This window comes from Falco cherrug, chromosome 4 (genome assembly GCF_023634085.1).
Source record: "Falco cherrug isolate bFalChe1 chromosome 4, bFalChe1.pri, whole genome shotgun sequence".
NCBI lineage: Eukaryota > Metazoa > Chordata > Aves > Falconiformes > Falconidae > Falco > Falco cherrug.
In genome coordinates, this window is record NC_073700.1 from 16,219,116 (window position 1) to 16,245,136 (window position 26,021).

Consider the following 26,021-nt stretch of genomic DNA (forward strand, 5'->3'; position numbering starts at 1 on the left):
CCAGGGCGGCGGGCAGCAGGCTGTGGGTGAGAGCAGGGGGTCCAGAGCTCGCCTGCCAGAGGGACGCCTGCACCAGGTAGCATCGTGGTAGACTCCCTGCCTGACAGGCATCACATCTTATCTTCCAGTGCAAGTGTCGGCAGTGCTGGGAATACCAGTTCTGTGTAATTAAGACATGGAGCGTCTCATTCAGCAGGTTTTTATTCCCAAGTGTTCCTTCTGCTGATCTCTGCGGGGACCTTTCCCTTGATCCAGGCCTGAAGGGTGGAAATATGTTCTCAGAAATGCATGTCAGGACGGGGGATTTTCCAGGCAGTGAACTCTCTGCAAAGCCTGAGCATCCCTGTGTGTCCCCAGGCAGGGGACGAGGGAAAAGCCTCTACACCGGTCCTCACTGGAGACCCATGCTGGGAAAGGCAGGGAGGTGAGGAGAGGCCATGTCCTGGCTGGGTGGTCTTGCCCTCTGCAGCGAGGGCAGGGCTAGCTGTGTGAGCGCTGCTTGTCATTCCTGGGTCTGTCCCAGGACCAGCCAGCAAAATCCCAGTTAGCCAAGGCACGTCTGGATGATCACATCTGGATGATGAACGGCCACAGTCTGTGCAGGCCTCCCGGGATCCTTTTCTTCAGCCTGGGCTTGGCTTGAAGCAGCCTGACCCCCCAGCACTGCTTGCTGGGGGCATTTCCATCGCAGTCCTGGGATGCGCAGTGGCTGCTGCAGCATAGGAAAGATTTCAGCAGAACACTGACTGGGTGCTGCTGGTGTGTCTGGTGCCTGTACGCTCAGAGCCCATCCCTGGTTGCCACTTGGCCATGTGCTGTTGGCTGCTGTGCTCCCCTCGGCCCCTGCTGGGTCGAACAGGGGCTTGGAACGTGTGAGCCCGTGCAGGGACAGTCATTGCGGGGGGGCTCTGCGACTACAAAGTTTGGACGCTTGGTGTGAATTCCTGAATGAAGGAAGAGAACCACAGTTTGGTTCCACAGTGGCTCAGAAGCTGGGAAAGGGACAAGCTTCATCTTGTCTTCAATATTTTTGATATTTCAAACTGGTGAGTTCTTAGCCTCTTTATGCTTAATGAAGTTTTACAGCTTAAAATATATTTTTAAATGTTAGGTAATAACTAAATAAATCCCCACTGGTACTTAGGGCACCTTCTGAACAGAGTTCAGCAAAGTTCCTCGGCAGTACTGAGCGATAATGGGCCCAGTGCTTTGAAGGTGGGAAATGTTAAAGCAGCGCTGTGTCAGCTTCAGGGTGATGGGAGAAAGGGTAGAGACGCGCTGGCCTCAGGATGTCCCCACCCCACCCTGACGGAGGAGTCATTGAAAGTTAAAGGAAAGGCCACTACTCGTTAACATAAGGACTTTACTGAAATTTCCTCAAAGCTTTTCATAGGCAAGAAACACATCTCCATAAGCAAGAAGTAAAAAAGACCCCCACTTTAACTTCTGTTTTATAACTCTGCAATTGGCAATCTCACTTTTAACAGGTCTGCTGTACAGCTGAATTGTCAGCCACTGAAGATACTACTTTATAATTAAAATGCTGGCAGTCCCTTAATTATAGGCACTGTTACAATATCATTCACCACTGTAATTGTTTGGCTTTCTGATGGGGAGCATGAATAATAATTCTTCTTCAGGATCTTCAAATAAAATATTATTGGAAAGGATATGGTCAGCCTGCTGGTGGCAGGAAGGTGCCGTGCTGGCACGATGCACAGCATGAGTGTTCAGCAGGTGACTGCAGGCAGAACTGCTTCCAGAAAGAGAAGGTTTGGGGTGAGGTTTTCAGCCATCTAGGCTGATGGCAGAGTAGGATCTGACATGACAAAAGCCGGGATTTCTCTCTCCCCTTGGCTGCTGGAAAGCTGGGTGGCTGTGCTGATGGCAGGGAGGTAATAATGCTGCCCATGAGCTCAGTTCCCATCTTATGTGAAACCCTACGCAGTCTCCTATTTTGCTGCAAAAAACCCCAAGCACCAACAGAGGAACTCTTTTAACCTGTTCAATGCTTTGGCTAAATGAGCAGCACAGAGCTGCATGCTAACTTCGGTGGCCAGATCCTGGCACACAAAGTCCTGAGAGTGCAGCTGGGCTGGGGGGCTGCTGCTGAGGGGAGGTCACATCCAGGCAATGCTGCTTGGCTGGAAACCTCCAAAGATCCTAAATCATTCAGTGATCCTGTATGGCCAGTGCAGGTACCTTACTTTTACCTGTGAGCTAAGAAAAGGCAAAGAGAAGCAGGTCACCCAGTGGGCAGGAGGGGACAGGAGGGACAGGCACCATCCGTGCAGCGTGCCCAGGTATGCCAGGTCCCTTACATACACCCCAGGAATCAACACCTCAGGGTGGTTCAGTGTCTTTCTGGCTTGAGCCCACCGGCCAAGGAGCTTTGGTGCATTTCAGCACACAGACACAACCTGCCCCCATTGCTGTCACCGCTGCTGGAATTAATGAGCAGGACGGGGGGCTGAACCCAGCTCACTGCAGCTGATGTGGCTTATCGCAGGCACAGCAACAGGCAGGCAGCAATTTGGAGATAACGCAACTGGGAATCTTCCTTGTCTCATTTGCACTGACGTATCCATGTAATCAGTTCATTTTGGTTGGTTACTATTATTTCGTGGTAAAATTGCCACGCTCTGCTCTGCGTGCCTGGTCTCTTCCCCCGCTGCTCCCCTGAGAGATGAGCAATGGTAAAGCAAACAAACGGAGGGAGTTTGACAATGGGTGACAACAGGACAATGTGAAACAGCAAGGTAGCCCAACTCTCCAGTGCTTCCCAAAGTGTCAAGAGAAATAATATCGTGTATTTACTCCTGCACTGTGGCTCTGTGTTTGTCTCTCGGGTGGAGGTGTGGGAGTGGAAGCAGCAGTGGGGGCTCTGGGCTGGCTCTATCAGGAGGCTGGATAGCGATGGGCGTGCGGCTTTGAGCCACGGTCGGAAAAGATAGGAGCCACTGAGATGTGTGTGTTGATTTAATCAGTTTATGCTTCCAGAAGTGCTTTTGTACAGTGCACCTGGGAGTCTGCAAGGTTTGCAGTTGCAGGGGGGTGGGTGGGGGTGTGCGCACATGCATGTCTGCGTATACATGCACATGCAGAAGCTATAGGTCTGGTCCTGGAGAATGGGAATAAGGCAGGGACAATCAGCTCACAGTTAATTTTCTTTGCTTTTCCTTTCCTTTTTTTTTTTTTTTCCTGCTTTTTTCTTCTTTCTGCTCTTCCAAGAAAAGAAGCCCACTGGTTTCCATCTCTTGCGTGGTCACTCCCTGCAGGCAATGCAGTGGTTTAACGCTACAGCCTGCCTCCGGGATTCCTTATGTTTTAGCTGTTTCTCCCTATGGAGCCATGTCTGTCCCACAGTTTCTTTTTGCCCCCCCAGCCAGGCTCGCTCTACAGCTGGCTGCATGCAGGTTACAAGGTTTTTAAAGTCCTCTGCTTGCTGCTTGCATTAGCAGGAGAAAGTAAATATTCCCATTGCTCTTTAGCGATTCTCATCCTCAGGCACTGTTAATGGCATAAACCATCTATCAGTTGGCAGCAGCCTACAGCGGGAATTGGCACACTTGAAAAACCCATGACATGGGATTAAAAAGCATCCACAGGCCAAATAAACACTGGCAGAGCCCATCCTGAGGGAGCAGGCAGCTCCGGGCAGAGCGCGCAGTCCCTTGCCGTGTCCCAGGGCTGGGCTTGCACAGCACAGCCCTTCCACTGGCCCTGCACCCGACACGCTGTGGGAATGCTGGGCTGCCAAATGACCCTTTTGCTTTCCTTAGGATTTTGCCCTCAAACCACGATATGATGATTTTTTTTTCTCATTTTATTTTTTGTTTGTTTTGTCTGAGTGGTTTTGCCACCTCCCTGCATCGTTTTCAGTGCAGCCCCCTACCCAGGTGACAGGAGCAGCATCGTTTCCTTAAGACTTGCCACCACTCTGTCCCCACAGAACAGTGCCTGTTGGATGCTAGCTGCAGCCCTTACACCATGTGTAGTAAATCAGCATCACGTGGGAGGCCTGAAATACAAGTGAACTGTTTTGTTTTGTTGCACATTATTGTTAGCTGTAGGACGGTATAGGCATGCCAGTGTTAGTTGATGCGCTTGTAGGATTGGGTCTGGATTTAGTCCTGTCAAGCTTAGGGAATGCCTCTGCCTGCATCTTGAGAGATGTTGCAATGGAACACAAATCCCCATTTTACATCTCTTTACGTTCAGTAAATATGCTGGCTATTTACTGTGTTGGAGCAAGGAGATTACACGAGGGTTTTTCCTCGTGTACCTTGAGATCCTTTGCCACTGCCTGGTGTACTTAACGAAAGAGCTGGCAGGTTTGATGAGTTAGGCAGCAAGGAGGAGAAAGGGAGAGCACTTAAGCACAAGTTAAATACCAATATAATCTGTCTATTCAAAGAGGGATTTGCTGTCTCTTACAGCATCATCCTGAATGAGTAGCACTGAAAAATCAAACCCAAACACACCCCAGATACACATCTCTGCTCCCCCAGCTTTTTGGCACAGCCTTTAATGTCCTGGCAGGTCCTGGAGACCGTGCAGACAGCTCAGCTCCCCATCCCCCCTCGCTGCCGCCTTCTGCCCCAAGTACACAAGCAAAGGGATCCATGGGCATTGCCAGAGCCCACACGACATACAGGGAGACATCTTCCCTGGGCTTCTTTGGTTTCTGTGGGGCTGGGAAAGGCTGGTCCTGGGGGTTTTGTTCTCTCCATCAATGTGCCAAACAGTGGTGGGGAGAACTTGCTTTTATGTATGAGAAACTGCATGAATACGTGCCCCTGGCAGGATGAGTCCTGAGATGCAGGAGCTGTCTCGTTCTTTCAGTGAATCCCACTGCTGTTATGTACCAGCAAATAGTTTTGATGCTCACGTTTTATTTGACTGAGGCACAGGTCTACCCAGGGAGGATTCTGTCACCAGGACCATCAGTTTGCCTTCAATCACTCCTCAAAGTCACCTCAATAAAATGTTACACAGGTATGTCAGAAGGGCAGAGATCTCATACAGCTCTACAAGCTTTGAAAAATAACCAGTATGTATCAGTCACCCCAGGGCAAAGCTCCAGCATAACCTCTTCCCCAGCACCAGGGCATTCGTGAATGTGGGTTCTCCCGCTACGGGAGATGTTCCTACTGCGGTTTTGCACCTTGCTGGTTACTGGGGACACTAGTGACATGGGGTGTCATTAGTGCTCCATGGCCCTTCCCATCTCTAGCAGTCACAATAACAGAGTGAAGCAGAATTGATCTGAAAGTGAATTCATGCAGAATGAGTCAAAAAATACCGATGCTAACAGGCACTAAGCAAAAGAAAGAAATGAAGACATTTTTTTTCCCCCAGGTTTTCTGTCACATAAGTTAACCATCTCTACCTCCGAATTTCCACCACGTTGCAAAAGTTTCCTGAACGTATTTTGGAGAAGCAGCTCTGGACAGTGGTGGTTGTTTCCACTTGTTGTGTCTGAACTTGTCTCTTGTGCTTTGTGATCAACCAGAAGTTTTCGGTTTCAGCTTTGAAGTTTAGTGTCATTTGGGAGTTTTTTCAGCCACAATACAATGCTTTGGGGAAAGTACTTGGTTTGGAATAGGAGGCAATGCATGGGGATTTTGAGGCAGCAAGCTCAATGGAAAGATGAATTTCACGTAGGTTCACATAAGGAGATTTAAGCGTGGTAATACAAGAGCCATTGGAAAGTGGCTGCAGACAACTTGCCCTGCCAACTCATAAATTATATGTTGTTTTTTGTTCCAAATGGGCTAGTAGTGGGGCCTATTTGTTACATGCAGTACATGCTGTAATTTCCAGCATGTACCTCTGATGAAAGTGGTTTTTGTTGAGCAGAGCACGATCCTTTCCTCCTCGGAGATAAGCTATCATTTTAAATTCTCTCAGCGGTGACTTTTCCATCGCAAGCAAACTGGCAAAGCATAAAAAAGGTCATTTAGTTGGTTTGCTATTTATTTTTCCTTAATGTGCAAGCAATTTAAAAAATGCGTGCATCTGGGCTGTTGACTATTTTAGGAATTCTCACATGGTATAACGCTTTTAGGAAACTTTTGCCAAGTTTCTCGCCATGATACTGCATATTCTGAGCATCTCGGTATTGCATGATCCCGAAACATCTCTCACCTTGGCCTGGGGCTGCCGGGGCTGGGTGTGTGGGTGGCAGGAGAGCCTTGCAGGGCGCAGGGTGTCACCCTTGCTGCAAGTACAGCCAGGCTCTAGCTCAGAGGGTTTGCTCTCCATCCGCTCTTCAGTGTCAGGAGGAGAATTAAGTATCGGTGACCGCCTGCCTGTGTCATGTCACGGGGTGTTGCAGAGGTTTCAGCATTGCACTGGTTGCTCCTTGGCAGCTTTACAGGTTAAGGGCGTTTAGGAGAGGCTTTAGGAAACTTGTTGCTCCTTGGCAGCGTTTGATGTATTTTGGGGTGGTTTGGAGGCTTTAGGAGATGTTATACTCCCTAGCAGTGTTCTACGTATTTTAGGGTGTTTTAGGGGAGGCTATAAGAGACCTGTTGCTCCTTAGCAGCGTTCTATGTATTTTGGAGCAGTTTAGGAGAGGCTTTAGGAGATGTTTTGCTCCCTGGCAGTGTTCTATGTATTTTGGGGTGGTTTAGGAGAGGGTAGTTCAGGCGAGGTACGGAGCTAGGCACGGGATGTGAGCACACTAAAACCCTCTGTAGCATTCAACCACTCCTGGCACCGGTGTCGCTGTCCGCGCGTGGAAAATCGAAACCTAAAAACAGAAGAAACGGTTTAAAAAGGACTTGCGAGGCGGCGACGGAGGCAGACCGGAGCGCTGGCAGCCCCCGGCCCCGGGCAGTGGCGGCAGCGCGGTGCCGGCCTCTGGCGCCCCCTGCCGGCGGCCCCGGCTCCGCGCCCCGCGGGGCTCCGGCGGCCGGCCGGGGGCTGCGCGCCTGCGCTGCGGGGGGAGCCCTGCGGAGCGGGAGCGCGGAGGCTCCGCGGGCGGATGGAGGGCAGGGAATTAGGAACTAGTTTTGGGCCCGGGGGTGGAAGCTAAATGCTGCCTAACTCATCCTGCCCCTGCCGCGCTTCGGTGGCTGGCTGGCAGCCGTGAGTCATCCCGGGTGCCAGTCTCAGGGCTGTCAACAAGCCCACGGGGCCAAACCCTTGGGTGGTGTAAGTCAGCGCTGCGCCTCGCCGGCAGCTCCGGCCTGCCCGGGTACCCCGGAGCTGCGGCAGTTTGCAGCATGCAAACATGCGGCCCCACACAAAATCTGCACAAAACGCGAACATAAATGTAGAAAACCGAGTTTGCTTCAGAGTTCTTCCTCGCGGGTCCCTGGAGTAACACCAGCTCCTGCTGTTCAGCCGGCAACACCAGCAGCAGCTGACCAACACACCCAGTTCTGCCGGCAGCCCTCCGTCATCTCAGCCTGCACAGCGGCGTAAGGCCCCTCATCCTTCCCTCCAGGACCCTGCCAGCCTGGACAACGCCCACGGCATACTTCATCCCTGGCTTTAGGATTACTCCAGGATACCTGGGAAGCTCCTCAACATGAGGATGCCAAATCCCACCGGTGGGGATGCACCAGGTCTCCAGCCCTGGCATCCCACTCCCCAAGCTCCTTTCACCGCATCGGAGCAGCCCCCCGCAGCGATGCCGTGCCAGCTCCCATGGCTTCGTGGTGCCAGCCGGGGTGCCCACCGGGGTGCCCGCAGGCAGGCTGCGGGGCGCGCTCGGCTCGGGACACACTGCTCCAAGCCTGGCTTTGCCTCCCGGCTGCGGTGGTGCTGCCCGGTACGTGGGGCAGAGGAACAGGCTTCTTGTTCTGCCCTTTGCACAGTGCCTAGCAGCAGGCGGGCCCTGGGCTAGGAGTGGTGCTTCTAGGGACTTCTGCAACACAGATAATAACATTTATTAAAGCAGACTTAGGAAATGAAGGCTGAGGTAACCCAAGAACAGTCTGACAACTAGGATAAAGACAGAGAGCTTCTCTATTGCGAACTTGCTTTCCCTGGGGTCTGTTGCAAATATATATATATATATATATACACACACACATATAAAGTGGTTCATACACTTGTAACTTATGTTCCTAATGTGTATATTCTAGAAAACAAAAATCATACAAGTTCCCAGAGCAAAGCTAACAGTACTTACCTGTATTTATTTTTTTTAAACTCACAAAAAAAGACAACTGCCTGAGATTTGAGTAAAGGAATGGGGGGGAGGGGGGGGGGATGATGGTACAAGTCAGCTGTGACAGCTGGAAAACTTATGACAAGTATCTAAAATAATTAATAATTTCTATCTCATAAATCTTCAGGATATACTTCTTGCAATTTTCTTTCCTGGCAGCAGCTGCCTTCAAATTACCATGGTTTCAAAGATACCCCATCACTTGGCAGTGTGTCACTGTGACCGCCTTTCTCCTCCTCCTTCCATCCCTCCACAGAGCTCACTAAACCTCTCCGAAAATATTCTGCCCAAGTTACCAATTCTGTCCGATGTTCCACTCTCCCTCTACTGCTCTCACTTGGAGAGGACAGAAAAACAAGTCCTGGCATAGAAAATGTCAGCTTATCACTTCAGCATCTCTTTTTCCGCTTGTATTTTTGCATCCACATGGCAATGGCATTAAGATGGGAGTATTTAAGCATGTAGTATCTTTCAGCTCAGATAGGGACAAGGCAATCATAAAACCAGGAAAGATTTCTTATTTAAATACTGTAATTGCTGAGATCCTGAGTTTACATATGTATAGGTTTTTGATACGTGTGTATTTAAAGTCAATGCAGGCAAGCAGCATTATAGAGGACAGCTTTGCAGGCAGGGATGAACAGTGACTATCATCTATGCCTTGGAAATATGACAGGAAGAAAATTTCCAAGAGAAGACTAAAGGGGATGCAGATACACATTTCTGATATACACAGAGCAGATTTGAACTGGAACTCGGGGCTTAGGAACAGAACAGGTTAAACGTTACCTGGTATTTGAGTTTCATTTGGTTTTGTTTCTCTTTTGGTACAAATCTAATGTTCACAGGAGCAAAGATTTTGGATGTCCCACTGAGGCTGCATTTGCAATGAACTGATGTAGCTTTTGGGGGGGGGGGGGTTGCTCTCCATGGTAGTATCATGACATCACCCTTTTGCTGCCACATCGTGCTAGGACGACTTGATTTGCTAGGGCAGTAATTTCTTTTCAAGATTGCATCACTGTAATTCAAACTAGAACATACTTCTTTCTTTGCCATGCTTTTGTATTGCTTACTTTCCATACAACTTTTGTGTCTGCATATGTCTTCCTTACCAGAGGGACACACTCGTGCACTGGCATGTTTCTGGTCAGGTCAGCAGTGCAAGTTCTGAGATAAGATACTTGAGTACTTGAGTAATTCAAGTAATTTCCAAAGAACTGTGTAAAACAACGAATGGAAAAATTTGAGGTTTTCATGACAACGAGGTTACAGAGATCATTTTTAGCTGGTAAATGTCATCCACCTCTGCACCAAAATACAATTCAGGTAGCTCATGGAGGGCCTTTCAACCACAACAAATGTTAATATGCTTTAAAAGTGTCTCGGAGACTGTGATTTATGATCTTTGTAATTCATACGTTCATGAAAGTGACTCCTCCTTGATTTGGCAATATTTTAGTACTGCTGCTCTACAAAACATTTTACTATTCACTGTTGTTAGGAGGGGAAAAAACACAGAACACTAAATACCTTTTGACAGTGTATTTTTCATATTAAATCCCTTTTGTTTGCTTACCCACCTCCCTAGTCTGAAAAATTTGCAGTGCACAAGAAGCACTGCACGTCTACACAGGCTCTATCAGGCAAACCTGTGCTTCCCCTGTGTTCCGAGTTGACCAGCTGTGAACTAGGAGACTTGACAGCTTATTAGTCCAGGACTGCACTGCGCTACTGAAGCTTCTCGTTCAGCTGGCTTGCCTTTAGCAAACTTGGAATGCGAGCAAAACAAGCTCAGATATGTCTGTTCAGCCCAATGCACATAGATGTACTGCTACTGAGAGTGGGAATTATATGCATCTAGACTACAGAAGTCCAAAATCACAATCCTGGAAATCCCCCTCATCTGTCACCTAGTTTGAGGAGACTATTCTGTACATCATTATTTTATTTCAACCATGTATGCTTATGACTCAGTCTCAGCGAGATCCAAAACGCATTCCTTTACCCAAACCACTGGCAGGCTTGATGTAACAGGTGTTCTTAGAACATGGCTAACAGGTAGAGACATGATCTACTACTACCCCTTGTTCCTTCCTCCCTGCTTTACAAAACCTTAGAGCATACTCAGTTCTCTTCTCTCGTTGGGAATGTTGAAACTTTTACTTCCTACCTCCCAACAGAGTGCTCAGACTGCAGGATGATCCAGGTGGATAGATCCACCCTCCCTCTTAATAATAAAAGTATCAGAGATTCTTTATCATCACGATTGCTGCTCTACTGCTTTGGTTTGTCATCATGAGAAAGAAGGGTTCCACTGTCTGTTTAAGGACCTATGATGTATTTCATAACAGTCAATTGACAGATAAAACCCAGAATCAGATTATAAATGGTATTAGGATTAGATTCCTGGTTCTGCAAGAACAAAGCTTTTAAATTGCAGTTTTAAAGATGTCATTTCAAAATGTGACTTTTGATGTGGTTGCACAGAATACATGGCATAGCAAGGCTCGGGGGACTGCGGTTCTTTGCATCACCTTAAGGAAACAAATAAAGCTAGTACAGTATAATTTTTTTTGTTTTACATCCCTTGACAAGCATTAGAAGTAATTTGTTTTATAAGAAACTAGCGCATTCTAGTCTAGTCAGAGTAAGTTCTAAAACAGCAGCTACTTTGAAAAATTAAGACCCTAATTAGTTCAGTTTTAGGTCCCACCTGGACTAGGGTACGGAACCTGGGACTTACGCAAAGATGCACTGCCCCCAGTTCTATGTCAGGTAAGAAAAGGAGCCCTTACTATTAGGCTCAATGCCTACTAAAAATAGGACACTCTTTGTAAAGACCGTTTATTGACAATGTTTTGCAGACACCTTAGTTCACAAGCACTGTGCAGAAGCTTCAACCTTTGTAAAACAAAATACCTTTCCTGTCACAAATTACAAAGTTTGTGGATTAACACAAAGTGCCTGTCTGCACAGACCTGTAACTGATTTCTCCTGAAGCATAAGCAAAACAAGTATTTTTGTATAAAAATTTGTGGAAGCAGTAGAATACTATTTTTTGGCTCCGTCTCTCTTACTGTCGGTTTCAACATGAAGTGAAGACGGATATTCTTCAAGAGTATAGTCAGTCTTCATATTACATCTACTGTTTGGTCTCTGTTTCCATCTGAGTTTCTTGAGATTCTTCAGCTTCTGAAAGTTTTTCGTCATCTAAAATGAAATATTACTATTAATCAAACATGCTCGGTTATATTTACAGACCATATTGCAGAGCTGTCCCCCACTTAATTATTTTATGTTGATTGCCTTAAATGTTTGAGTATGTCGTCACACAAAATGCTATGTTTTAACCAAAAATAATCCTTCACTTTTTAAGGTTTTTATCTGTAATGGCTATTACAGGAAACATGGCGTAAAGCCTGTAATATCAATTCAAGGAAACAGAACCAGATTGCGTCAAAGTACATGCCTTCTCTTTGTCTATTAATGGTTTATTTATTTCAAACCAAAGCTCTGCCTTCCACTAAACTGTTAACTCCTTCACAAAGTCCTAGAAGCTGAAAGGTAATCTATACATTCATATGAAAATGTATTTTAGAGACTAATACTTAATCAAGTGTTAGTAACACAACAATAACCTTCTGCTAAAGTGCACCTAGGATTAACAGTTCATTCTGCTTAAGAAGATCTAGATGGCCTTAGAGAATGAAAATCTCCTCTTATAGCCATCTATGTATTTAATCAGGTCATGCTCAAAGGCTATACCAATTATTCAGTCTTCAGAAGACATGGCAAATATCCAGCAAACAATATTCAAAATAATATTATCCATATTAGAGCACGAAAAGCACTGATTTGAAAATACTATTTGTATGACAAAAGATGAGTATGTCTAAATTCTTGAATTTAGTTCTTGCATATGACAATTTTAGTCCCTGCTCTATTACAGACTCACTGTCTGAGTAGGCAAGTCATTTATCTTTCCTGTATTCCAATTTCTTTGTAGTAAAGCCCCAAATGATACCATGATGGCAACGATGTGTTCAAAACTACCGGAACAGGAATTACAGAAGTAAGTTTAGAAATATGCACAACAATACTTTTCTGTAAGAAATACTTTTGCTGTTAAAAAAAAAACCAACAAGTACAAAACAACCTCAAATTGCAATTTGCCATCCTCATATTTAGATAAGTCTACAGATTTAAGATTAAGCCTCCAGATTAATCTGACACTGGTCAGGAAAGGACATAGTGGCTAGCTTGTAGAAGAAAAAATTCTGAGCAGTCTCAGGCTCTGGACTAACACTGGGGGAAAAAAAAAAGATGCTGCCCATGCAAGAGGGCAACAACCTCAACTGCCCATAGCTAGCCCACTGCTGGAAGCTGTGTTTCCTCTTGATCCACCAAAACCCAGCCCAGTTATGTATTACCTAATAACACTTACTCTCCAAGGTTTGCTGAAGTTCATGAATGGTGCTCAGGAGAACATGAAACTGCTTTCTTCTCAGCTCCAACTGCAATGATAAAATACATATTTTAGGAAACTGAGAGCACATACAACTAAACAACCCATAGCAGATTCTCCACTAATTACGTTCCTCACAAATTACTGTATGAAAAACCTACCTTATCTTCAACATTTTCTTTAATGTGAGAAAGATGTTGCAGTTCTTTTCCCAAAGCTTCTAGCTGCCTAAAAAGGAATTGTCATAGTGTTTTTAAAAAGTTCTGTAAAATTCTTGCAAAATAGATTTGAACTAAGTAGAAGAAAAAGAACCATTAACTAAAGAGCATAGGTAAACTAAGAATAGCAAATGAAATGACAAAGCTAAAGCCACTTCACACAAATGTTAAACTATCATGTCATAAACTCGTACTTTCAGGACTTTTACAGAAAACAAGGCCTCCAAGCTGGAATACAGCTGTGCATCGGGTGTTTGGACTGTAACAATTCAGTCCTGCCACAGATGTATTATTTATTTGAGCATACAATGACAGTTAAAGAAGTAGGTTACATTAAACACCCATGCCATTTTCATAGGCTTTGCTACTTCACAGATTTCTTTAAAATGTTTTTATTTATTCTACTCATGTCAACAGCATCAACATGGAGAACATACTTGATAAACCTACATACCCAACACACACACACAATTACTAGACACAACAGTTGGCCAAACACAGCCAAGTACCTTATCCCTGCCAACGGCCTGACCAGACAAGAGTACTAGGTAACAGGTAGACTTTACAGCAAACATATGTAGAACAATCCACATTTTTGATGAAACTACATGATATAGCTTACACCTCAGCACACATCATTAACTCAGTGATCCATATACATACTCATTTCCTTCTCAAATCCCAGTTTTTATTTTGACTGACTGCCTCTGGCATTAAGAGATAAAGGAAACATTCAACACCTGTAATCTTCATTATTATTCATATCCTTTTGAAATACATAATCTTTCAACACGTCTCTGGGATCTTCCTGCAAACACTTGCTTTCTATTGTCATTGGGACCCACCACGGACCACCACAACCCTTTCTGAGGCAGGGCAAAGAGTAACAGGTACCATAATGTACACTAGCTTTCCAGTGAGGATGGAGCATCAACTTTTACACCCAAACCTCCAGTTTGGCCCTTCTACTTTTTATCTAATGCCTACTGTAATTTATGCTCCGTGCAATGAGAATAATCTGTTTCTTTAAACGTGAAGTGGATTGAGGCTGATGATCCCTGATTAAATAGCTGGCAGAGCCATATAATGGTCAGTAAGGAAATAAAACTTTTTTTTTTTTTTTCCTGAAGCACTTACAGCTGCTGCAACTAGTCTGGGCAGGGAACCACAAGGCCTCCAGTCCTAAGTAACTCACAATGGCTGGGAAAAAGGTCTGTTTTAGTGCTGCCTGAGGGTGTTGTCTTTTTTTGAGCCAATATGCTTGGTACCTTGAAGAGAATGCCTGAAAGAGGGTTGGGTGTGACATTATCCCTCCCTTTAACAGGAACAGGTTAACAGCTTACAGGCTCATACAGTGACTTTGCTACTATTTGGTTTCTAGTTTCTGAAACACTTCCATTTGGCCAAAACTTGGTTTACACTGTGCTGTCAGGTATAAGCAGACCGTGAGAAGACGTGCAATTTTTTGCTAGTAACATCCACGCTGTATCTGGAATTTTACTACTTTTACTTTTCGCTCCAAAGAATCTTTGCCTAGCCTTCTCATTTTTGTATCTGCTTTTCTAAGATCCAGAGTCATTTCTCGGTCTCTTAACAGCTCTTCTGATACTGCACCTAATTATGCTGCAGACACTGCTATTTAGTAGTTCAGCTCCTGTCACTTCCTGAATTGGCTCCTGTGCATTACTTGTGATTAAGCCGGTAACAGCTGCTTCTTCTTTTGTGCTGTATGACTGTTGTTCCAAGAAACAGTCCCTTAAAAGCAGAGAGAAAGTATTTTTCTGAACTTTGTCCTATTGTGCCTTATAACCTACAAAAGCTATAAATGTAACTCTCACAATAAGCCATGACATTTCTCCTCACAAGTGTTCTCAAGTGTTTTTAGTGATTAAGAGTTCCACAAAAAGCGTGACATTGTTAGTGAGGCTCCCTTCCTCCGTTCTGATTAAAGGGTGGTCCTTCTTGGTTCACAGTACGATTTTCTGTATACTTTCCTCAAACTGGAGCGAAAGGAAGCCTTGTAATTAAAATACTGGATGAAAACTTAATCTAGTACCTATATTTAAAGTCTATTCACTCAGAGAGGTCAGTTAAAGCTAAAATACTATCTATGTACCAAGCTCCCTTTAAAAATGTTCCATTCTGCTACCGTGTCATATTTCCCCATCCTTAAAATGGGGGATCATACTTGTTATAGTTCAAGTCTGTGTCTTTGACTACAGATATGGAGGACTAAGGACAAAAAGGGCATACACTGTAGCCATTCTCCCAGTGGATGAACATACTGGTATTTCAAACTGTAATATATCCTCCCAAACAGATTATAAAATTAAGTTTAAGAGAAGACAAAATGCCAAATTTACTAGCTGTAACTTACCATCATTTCTAGCTTTGCTTGAGAAACTTATGCTTGGATGTGTTAATCAAAATCAGAACAACCCCCCCAAACCTAAACAACCTGACATCCTCTAAAAAAACCCCATACTATCATTTAGCTGTTTCCATTCTTAATCAATTGACTTATCTGAAAAACTTCACTTTTGATAATTCTTTATTACGAAGCTCGGCTTGATAAGCAGCACATGCTGACTAATGAAGTTAAGAAGCAGTCAAGCCTCATGAGAATTGCCTGTAATAAAGTTGTGGCAATAAAATCAAGGCACAGCAAAACAACATACAAGAAAGAAATGTGTGAAATATTCTCAGTGGCTTATAGCTATAAAGTTGCTATTATTAGGATAATAATACAATAAAAAAAAATCTTTCTTTTGTTATGAAAGACTGTGGAATGTGAAAAGACAGCCTCCCTCTGCAATTTCAAGTGGGAACAGGATAGGCACAAACTGTGCTTAGATGAGACCAGTAACCCCATGCTTTATTTTTAATCATGTTACGAACAAAAACCTCATAGATGCAGTAAGTCCTGGAATGTTTCTGTGTATCTCCCCACCACTTCCCAAAATGACCCAAAAGCACAGCCAGTGATCCAAATCCAACACTGACACAAGCAATACCGTAAGTTACACACAAGGCGAGTTGGACAACAGGTAGGTCTAACCTGCGTGCCAGGGCAGGTTGTATTGTAATACACAACATGGTAATTTATAACCGGGCATGCAGGAACAACTACTACAAGGAAAACAAAGAAAACCTAACAGCTTTCTCCTGCTTTCTCTCATCCTGCCTTACTTGCTTGTGTGCTACATATTCTGCATGACTACTGAATCCCTTGCTGGTGCATTTTACAGCACTTCCCCACTATCTCTCTTTTCTGAGCAACTCATCCCTGGTAAACTGACATTAGATGTGCATTTACATCTGAGTTCACTTACCTTAACAATGGAAAAAATTCAAACACAAAACGATTAGCAATGCTTCTGAAGCCATACAGATGGAGATTAAGTAAAGAAATCTGATAAGGGCACAATTTTGAAATGAAACCAAAGACTGTCTTGTGTCAAAAGAAATTATATAAAACTGAGTAAAGGTCAATCTGAAACCAAGGGAATGTCAAATTTTGCGACTTCTAGATTACTGGATTATTATAATTTAATGCAGTCTCATACTTACTTCAGTGTTTCATGTCTGTCTGGATGATGCTGTATGACTTTGGCCAATGCATCATATTCTGAAAGGAATTTAAATAGTTAGTCTAAATAGTTCTGAAAGTATCGAATCAAGAACCAAAAATCAAGTACCATAGAATGGTACAGATTCTTTCTCCTTCTTGAAAAAACTGTTTTAACATTATTCAAAGTTCTACATAACCCCTTACATATATCAAAACATACCTCCAAATAGACACATATAAAAATGTAAATATACCATACTATAACATTTCAAAGTAGATTACATCAAAAGAGATTTTTGAATGAACTACAGATATGATTGTAGACCATTATCTGATCACTCAAACTTACCCAGTGCTAGTGATTCGTAAAGGATGAGGCCAGAAAACACGACCTTTAGAAAGCTCTGCATGGCTGCACACGGTCTTTTATGTGTGATTCATAAGCATTGGTTTTAGATACAATCTAATGTATATGTACAGATAATGGTGCTGTAAGATGTTACACATAACATTTTTAGTGAAAAACGCTGCATGAGAAAAAACAGGATTTTTTTTTTAAACTGTATTACACATTAAGAACAGTATTATGGTTATATAGGCAACTAACAGAGCCATTGCCTGATACTAAGATTGTACGTATGCCAACTACCTCATTCACATGGAAAAATCTGTGCTGCAGGCCAGACAGAACATACCAAAAAGCAAACACTTCAGACCTGTCTTTGTGGAGATGCAAGAACTCCACATTCCTACTGGTCAAGGTTCCTTCCATTTCCAGTTGAGTTTAAAATTACAAATTTGCTCAAACAGTTGTATTTCAAACCTTTCACTTGTTACACTTTAAAAAATTTCTTTTTGCATTTCATTTACCAAGAAAAAATGAATTCTTGCTTCTCAATTGCTAACCTTTTGACAAACCAGTATCACAGGGAAATGCTTTAAGTTTCAACTGAAATTATCAGCACATACTTTTAAAAGCAAGGAAAAAATACATCTCTCGTAACAGGTATTCAGAAAGGAGACGTACAGAGTTGTTGGATGTGTAACTGGCACCACTGCCTCTGTGTATGCCAAGGCATTTACCTTCCCTTAAAAGCTGCACGCACATACTTCCATGATCTTCAGGGCTGGGTGTAAATCTTTTCAACCCTTGTCTTGCTGTTAATAATGTACTTTAGTTCTTCTCAAGGCACCTTGTGACAGAATACTTTTGGGGTTTTTCTTTGGCCTGAAAATGCCTCTCTGAACTACTGTTTCAGGTTTTCCCTATGTTGCATGTCATTGAGATCTAGTGGTCCAATCTTACCTGCCTCATCCATCAAAATCTTTTAGTAGTGGGTGTGGAGGCCACCAGACTAAATACAGTATTCATGATGCCAGTATATTCCGTTGCACTTTCAAAAAACTGGCATCTATTTTCCAATACAATATATTTTAAAAGATAACAAAATCATGAAATTGACCAGTGTAAATACACATGTTGCTCCTTACCCTGGCGATTTTTTCGAATCCTTTTTGCTTGCAGGATTTGTTTTTTGCATTCAGAAATCTTCTCGTGTGCTGCAGCTATACTATTTTCTTAAAAAAAAAAAATTGAGTTGTATTGAAATCAAACAATACATGTGAAGAAGCCATTCTGTCAAATTATAAAAAGATAAAGAGCTGTTTGTGACATGGTGGCCTGCTAGCTCTGTCAGCTTCAAAACTACATACGCTTCAATACGTTTAAAAAGCTTTTATTTTTATGTACTTTATATATTGGTAAGATGCTTACAGAATTTTTATGTGTCCTATCTATTAAGAAAAAAAAACCCAAATCATCCATCATATGTATATATTATGTTCACTAGAACTAGCACGAGCTTGTTCATAAAAAAAGAAATTGCCAAACAGAAAACAGTAATATTTCTCATCTTTACCTATATCCTTATAGATTTTTTCATAATTTTCCATTTCTCTCAGGTTCATATCATACACCAGAAGGGTTTTTCCCATTGAAAATTCACACTGTGATAAAGTACTCAGCATTCGTTGGTACTGGCTGTAACTGAAAACAGACAAGAAACAGCATAAAAATAAATATATATATAAATAAATAAAGATACCCTCTACCTTTACGAAGCAAGAAAACAAAGCCTCATGTAGCACATGGAACAGTTAAGTAACAATTATGAAATGAAGTGTTTCAAAGATTCAATGTATAATTTTTTGAAAGTGCAGTTAGAAACATGGCATCTATTCATTCCACCATCATGTCCCTATAGGTGTGAGTATTAAAGCAAAGGGCAAATTGATCCAGGGCTTATGAACTTCCTAGTCAGGGCTGGCTCTGTGACTTCTGAGATTAGCGTTTTAATACTGCAGTGTTATTATATATTATGTCCCATGGGAATTTATATCCGGTACTAGTACAGACCCCACAGCACACCACCATGCTGTCCTTCATCCCTTACTACTTTAGCCTGGTGTTTTTTAAAAAAGAAAGAACCACACCAGCAGAAATACCAGCAGTATTACCCTTCCCTAACAGAATAAATGCAGAACTGCCAACTAAAATATTCAAGTCATGATCCTGTTATAATAGCGGGACTCCCTGATGGATCACGCAGCGGCAGAATGATCCTGAGGGCATTGGAGCGGCGCTGGCACGTTTCATGATACAGCCTGCAGCCTTCAGTGATTTCTGACCCGTCTCTCGTCCTCATCTCCTACCACCGTGCTCAGCATTTGTACTAGGAACACCACAGAACCACACTGAAAAGCTGATGTATATATATATATATATATTTTACAACGGATCTCTTCCAAAGGGATCAAGCCCAGTTTTCCACTGAAATGCAAGCTAAAGAGTTTCAAGACTAAAAACAAAAAACAAACAAAAAAAACAACAACAGACCACCAACAACCAAACAAAACCCAGAAAATAAATACCCTTCCTCTTGAGATCCGGAATTACACCACTTAATGAAACTCTTCACCAACAAATTGATCCGCCTGTCGTCACCAGCACCATCGCCATCGATCAGGAGTCGCTTGCGGATAACTTCATCTGAGGAAAAACTCCTGTTTAATGCCTCCCGCTACGGCAGCCGCATGCCGGGGCCGAGCGCGGGACTCCCGCAGGCCGCCAGGACCCGGTTCCCCAGGCTGAGGCGGGAGGCCCCGCCGCGGCGCAGGCGGACCGCGGGCTGAGGGACCCTGGGCCCAGGGCGGGGGGCGCCCCAGGCCCGGCCGTGCCCCGCCATGAAGGGCCCGGCGGCGGGGCTGTGGGGCCGCGGCCCGCCCGCGGGGTGAGAGGCCGGGGGTCGGCGCCGGGGGGCCGCGGAGACAGGCCCTGAGGCCGGGGCACGCTTTCCCGGCGGGCGGCCGGGGCCGTGAGGCGGGCCCGGCGCTGAGGGGAGCCGGGCCGGGCCGGGGTCCGGGCGCGGGGCGGGAGGGAGGAAGGAAGGAGGGAGGGAGGGAGGTCTCACCGTCGGTCACGGCCCCCATGGCGGCGAGTGCCGGAGCCGGCGGGGCGGCGGCAGCAGCGAGTGAGGTCAGCTTCCCACAATGCAGCCGGCGAGAGCGGCGGCCATGGAGGGGGAGGCGGCGGCGGCTGGGGCCTGAGCCGGCTGGCGGCGGACGCGCAGCCCGGCGGCGGCTGCGGCGGGGAGGGCCGGCGGGCGAGGCCTGCGCCCCGCGTGGAACCGGCCCCCTGGCGAGGGGCGGCCCCGCCAGGTGAGGGGCCGACGGGGGAGGGAAGCGGCGGTCCCCGCGCCGGCAGCCAGGCTCCACCTCCCCGCCCCCGCCACCGCGCCCCCGGCCCCGCCGCCCCCCGCCCGGGCCGCGCCGCCATGCCCCCGGCACATGCTCCCTCGCCCTCGACGCGCCGCGGTGGGGACGCCGCTGGGCCGGGGTGCGCCACGGCCGCCCTCCCACCGCGCTCCCTGCCTCGGGGCGTCGTCCCCGGGCCGCCGCTGCCATCGCCCTCGGCGGCCCCATCCTCCCCTGACAGGGTGGCCGCACGGCCTCGGCCCTGCAGTGATGGCGGCATGCGCGGGGGAGCAGGTGGTCGGCCCGCCACGGTGCCCGGCACTGAGGCGATGGCAGCACGAGGGTGGTGGGACCCGCGGCGGTGGCTGGCCAGGCCCTGCGGCAGGGGGGTGCGGGAGTGCCGAGCGCTGGGTGCCGGAGCCCTGGCGCGGGTGCAGGGGACGAGCCCGTGGCACAGCGTGAGGGGTCGGGCTGGCCTCTCTGGGGCCACCCGTGGGTGCGTCTCCCGCTCGATGCTGGGAAGGCAAGCAGCAGGGCCCGGGGTGTGCAAAAAGTCATTATTTTGATGCGTTTCCTGGCCAGTCTGGCTGTCACCAGCAGATAGGAACAGAAATTGTTTCCTCCTACCCTGAAGAACTAAGCTGGCACTGGAGAAGGAGGCTAGAGGTGGCTGGAGAAAGGAGATGTTAAGGTGTTACCCAGTGTTGACTTTTAGGCTCTTGGCCACTGGCCTTGACACTCGGGCAGTGCCAAAGCTGGCCCTGTTATTGTGGTATATATCATGCATGGTATGTGAGACACATGTCCAGAGCCTGACACCCTCCTATTCCCTCTTCGTTTTGGTTTGGACACTGAGGTAGGAATGGACTTGTTCTGCTCAGCACTTGGCGTTGACAATGTTAGGATGGTGGGGAAAACCAGGGTATGAAAAAAACCAATGAAGGTGTGGTATAACCTGCGCTTTCCTGGTTTTAAAGCTGTGAGTGATTGGGAGGCACTTTTTTGTTCTGGATAGCGGCATTTAACAGCTATTTATGGATTTGTGGAGTGTTTCAAGACAGTACTTTGTTTTCAGTAGACAACTGGTCAGATTCTTTGGAAGGTGCTATTGGGAAAGCGTTACAGGAAGCGGTCATTAAAACCCTGCCTGAACTTTTGGAATAAAGACTTGCTAACATAGAAAACCTGAATAAGTGATTTCTGACTTGAAAGTTTTTGTATTATTATGTGACTTGTGAGTGACATAATTTTATGTGCAAACCTAACTCTCTATTCAGTTATACAAAGTTTGGGCCAAAGAACAGGCCATGAATTCATGAGGTATATAAGCATTATTAAAAACGCTCGCTTTTATGAACTCTGAATTTGTTGCTATAGTTGGTTTGACAAAAACTTTTGTTTTTCCTAAGGCTTTGGTCACTATGATACAGTACTGAAACTAGTATTTTGCCAAAGGGTGAGAAGACCTAACTGAACTTCCCCACACAAATTTTGTAGAGTGAGGTTTGTTGCTGCCTTTCCTTGTTTACGTACTGGTTACATCTCAGAAGTCTTAAGCATCTTGAAGCATCCAGTCTTATCAAGACAGTATTTTTCTTGCCCTTCTCTGACCGCTTTCCATTTTGTGAGTCTTTTCCGTTTCTACCAGAGAGAGAAGTTGATCTGAAGACTATTGTAGCTGAAAATCCAGTTATTTATTTACACAATTATTTATTTAATCATGTTAGAATATTTTTGTCGTTTAATCCAGTGTAATCTTTTCTCAATTTTTGTTCATCATTCCGGTGTTGGTCAGATAGTCTTATTAAACTCTACTCAATGACAAATAGATAGTCCTTGAGTAATTAATTTAGAATACAGCAGTCCACATGATTAGTTAATAATGTTTAATGACTTTTGTGCTGTTCTTGTCTTCATGTGTGTTACTAATTACAAGATTCTTATGAAGTCTCTGTTCTGAGTCTTTGGCTCATAAGAACAATTTTGAGAACAAAGCCATTATTTTTCTTTTTAAGACAGGGCATCATCAATGTTCATTAACTTTTCTCTTTTAGAATGGGAAGTAGAACTTGGTAAATACATCATAAAGAATCTCACTAAGGCTACGTATTGATGTAATAGCCTGTTCTGTTTCCTGCTCTATTTTGCCATTTTAAATATCCATGAGATGTTTTTGCCCAGGAAGCCATTTCCAGCTTGCTGGATTTCTATATGCACATGAGAATTTCCTGCGTTTGGAGTCATCTTTTGATTTGCTCCATTTCCAAGTAGAGCTCCTCATCTTGTAAGTACGAAACAACCCTTGTTTCGCATGTATGGAGTATGTGTTGCACTGAGCTGTATACAAGCATGTTTTTTCCATTAACTTGGTGTCATGCGTGATGTAGATCTCTAGAGCAGGGTTGACCTACTCTTATTTGTTTGTCCTTCGTCAGTTCGTGTATTGTGTGCAGATTCTATCAAGCTATAGTCTTTTATATAATCCTTCAACTGACTGGCAGAAATACTGAGTAGCGTTGGACTTTCCTTAAGGCATCAGTATTGGAGATTCATGCAATAGGAAAAAATGTCTTGCACAGGGTATAGCACCTTACTCTGTGCCAGCTCTTTTGGAATAAGTACCTGTGTGTGCAAACTTTCAACCAAGCTAAATGCGATGTCGTTTTCCCTCTTTCCTTAAATTCCTTTATGTGTGCCATATGGTAAGGCCCTGAAGCAGCTTATACATAATAATTTGTTGCACACCTGTCCTTGTCAAAAGTGTTAAATGATCCTCTGTAATGTTTCCAGGTGATTCTGGATACAAGAAGTATAAGCTTGGTTAAGTTTAGTACTGCAAGATGTTACACGTGTGTGGAACTGGTTCAGATTTTTCATTACTGTCCTCTTTTTGTTGAAGAAATGGCTTTTAAGTACACCTTTTCTTTTTTTTTTTTTTTTAATTGAGGAAATATGTTAATGCTGAAGTTTTCTTTCCTGAAAAAAAAGTATGAGAGTCAAACTTTAAAGTGACTTTATACCTTCTCCCCTTTTCTTTAACTGTGTATATATATTCTTTTTTCCAACTGCAGAAAAAGTTGAAGGGGAAGAAGCTTTTTATAGTATTCCAAGCTATAATGAGCTATGATTTTTAGAGCCAAGAAAACAGCTTTAACTATTGATGAGGTGGATTTAAAATATTTTCCCTAAGCCTCCCTAATAATTTATGAGGTGGTTTTAGATTCCAGGTTTTCTTAGTGTTGAATAACTTCTAAATCAAACTGTTGTGTGTCACTAAATCTTACAGAGATCTAAGTATAGTAGGTCAGAAACTACAAGGTATTTTTATCCAGTCCAACCTATATTCTTGTCAGAAAGCCATACCAAATTTATTTAGTGAGACCTATTTTATGTAAGCCTATGTTTAGCATTACTTTTTACTACCATCCTTTATTTCTTTGTTGATTGTATACTGTGATTTTCTGTAAGACTGATACCAAGCTAATCTTTTGGTGTCACCCTGTTTTCTTGTTTTAAATTATGTTAGCGGTATAGTTTCTTTGCAGTGTTCTGTAGCTTCAGCATTTACTGAAAACTGGCATCAGTCTTTCAAGAGCTTGTTACCTTGTTCTGTAAAAATCTTTAGACACTAGCTGTCTAGTTCTGCAGATGTTAAAATATTCACTTCTGTCAGATAAAACTGAAATTTTTCAATCCAGTGATTGTGGTAAACAAGTAGTAGTGTTTTGTTTTTGGGGTTTGCTTTTTGGGGATTTTTTTTTAGATACTAAGCAGTGTGGTTCTTAGCCTTGTAAAAAGCTTTCCTAACATGGACCCTTGTGTTTCTGCAGAGCTAGCACATTTTCATAGAATTACAACATAACGAGAGAAGGCAGAGTGAAAATACTTGTTGCAACTATAGTGACAATAACAATAATTTAAAAATGCAACATTTTGTTATCCAGATAGTAATCAATTTTGTTGTCTACTGCCTGTGTTACCGAGATTGATTAAATGTACTGTTAATACCATACTTTAGAAACCAGGCTTCTGTCAGATAATAATTTAACCACAAGCTGTGGGCTACAGGATTGTTTTTATTTCTTTTTCACTTTGTAACTGAAAGAAGCATGTAAAATTCCAGAATTTTTTGTCAGAAGCACTTTGCAAAATACAAGTCCTAGAAATGTTTTGTTCATTAGAAAGATGTTACATGACCACTACTTTTGTCATGAAAGGAGACAAAAGCTTATCTTAGTAATTCTTAAAAACCCAACAGTGCTGCACAGTCCTTTTTGCATAACTTTTTCCTAAAGGCTCTGTCTCTTGGTTAATCTAGGTTATACAGGTAGCATTCCGATACTGCTCTTTTTCAGATATCTTCACAGGAATTATGTAACAGCTTTCTACATTTCATATCTGGATCCTACTGAATATTTATGAAGCTTGAAGATCAATTATTGTACATTTTAAGGTGATCTGTCACTATTTCATTAAAGCTTGTCAAACAAGCTAAAACTACATGATACTGGAAATTTAGGTACTCAGTGTAGAAAACAGCTTGCAAGGTCAGGGATGTGCCCAGCAAATGAAAGCATGTCTTGCATGTGTGTCAAAGGTGCTTTAATTGAGGCAGTGGAATAACCAAAAGTTAGAAGTGGTACACTGGATCCATGATACCTATTCCCAGTGGCTTGGTAGGTTCCTACTTTGCAAGGAAATCTAGATATTTTTACAGGTATGTTGTGAAACTCAATGTCATGAAACTGCTGCAAGATGGATTAGATGATTAGATTTTTCTTTTAATCAAGAAACCATTAACAACTGTAGACTTCAGCTGCCTGTGTGATGCCTTGGAGATTCCGTGTGTTGGAGTGCATTCTGTGATTTAAAATGGCTGTCAGGTAATTCTAGGGTGGCATTTAATGTATTTTGTAAGGAAGCAGCCATTTATTCTTTTGGAATTATTTTTGGCAGGTTCGTCAGTTATCTAGTACCCTCTTAGTTTATTGGCAGGATTTGTTCAGTGTGGCTTGCTATATTTTATTTTTTTTATAAAAAAGATCATATTTATATTTTTCCTTTCCTAATCCTTCAATTCATGGGTATGGTAACATTTACATTGTGCCCTGAAGATCGTAAGTGGCGTGCCAAGAGTTTTCAGGGGAAGAGGTGGATGTTGAATGAGGTTTTAGCACTAAGACGAGACTTTGTTGGCATTGGGCCAAATGGTAAATGTTTGTATTTAACTGTGGCTTGAAACATTGGATGAACAATAGGTGAGTTGTGAATATGGTATTTACTTGTGTCATGTTTAAATAAATAACTGTTAGTGCTACTGAGGAAATTTTGCACAAAGATTACAAGGGAAAACAGGCATTTCCTCCTTTGGAAAGCAGCTCTTGCCCGACTTCAGAGCCGTGTTTTCTGAATCACGTGGCCAGATGCTTTGACTTGGCTAAGAAAGCTGAATCAGAGCTATTGCGCAGCTTCTGAGTCAGCTTTTCAAAGTTTAATAAAAGTTGGTTGGTTAGTTTTGTTTTGTTTTATTATTTTTTTTTTGTAAGGAAGTCCAGGTCTGGAAAAGAAGACCTGGAAATTTTACAAGGCTTTGAGCTTGAGCGTATCATAGAGACATACTGAAAGAAATGCTTCTGTCTCAGAAGATGAAGAAAAAGAGTATCAGGTCTATACCGATAAACTTGTTTCTCATTTTAAATTGGGTTTCTATGCTGCTTTGCATTATTTTATGGTATATTTTCTTTTAATAGAGTAACTCTGGGTAGTATTTAGGCACAGCTACAATTTACAGTTCCCATAAAACATGATACACTGAAGCATGTTCTC

The 26,021-nt window shown here is 43.8% G+C and overlaps 2 protein-coding genes across 3 annotated transcripts in view; one reads left to right on the forward strand and one right to left on the reverse strand.

Annotated features, from left to right (window-relative positions):
- Window positions 1-11,018: 11,018 nt before the first annotated feature.
- On the reverse strand, window positions 11,019-20,045 carry THOC7 (THO complex subunit 7). 2 transcript variants are annotated; one of them, XM_055710291.1, is made up of 8 exons: window positions 19,913-20,045; window positions 19,374-19,491; window positions 18,362-18,489; window positions 17,934-18,020; window positions 16,442-16,499; window positions 12,815-12,881; window positions 12,633-12,702; window positions 11,019-11,398 (listed from the first exon to the last, which is right to left on the reverse strand). In XM_055710291.1, the coding sequence occupies exons 1-8, from the start codon at window positions 19,929-19,931 to the stop codon at window positions 11,331-11,333; spliced, it is 615 nt and encodes a 204-aa protein (XP_055566266.1). In that variant the 5' UTR covers window positions 19,932-20,045; the 3' UTR covers window positions 11,019-11,330. The 2 variants fall into 2 exon arrangements, with proteins under 2 accessions (XP_055566266.1, XP_055566267.1); XM_055710292.1 differs by lacking the exon at window positions 17,934-18,020.
- ATXN7 (ataxin 7) overlaps window positions 20,024-26,021 on the forward strand; it is an 89,651-nt gene continuing 83,653 nt past the window's right edge. The window contains exon 1 of the mRNA XM_055710289.1: window positions 20,024-20,159. The gene's annotated coding sequence lies outside the window, so the exon portion shown is untranslated. The remainder of the gene's footprint in view (window positions 20,160-26,021) is intronic.

Excerpts from the sequence above, each read along its gene's own strand:
- THOC7 (XM_055710291.1), bottom strand. Across the intron at positions 18,490-19,373 it reads TCCGGATCTCAAGAGGAAGG|TTACAGCCAGTACCAACGAA; the intron begins GTATTTATTTTC and ends GTCTGTTTTCAG. Across the intron at positions 11,399-12,632 it reads ACTTCAGCAAACCTTGGAGA|ATGACGAAAAACTTTCAGAA; the intron begins GTAAGTGTTATT and ends ATTTCATTTTAG.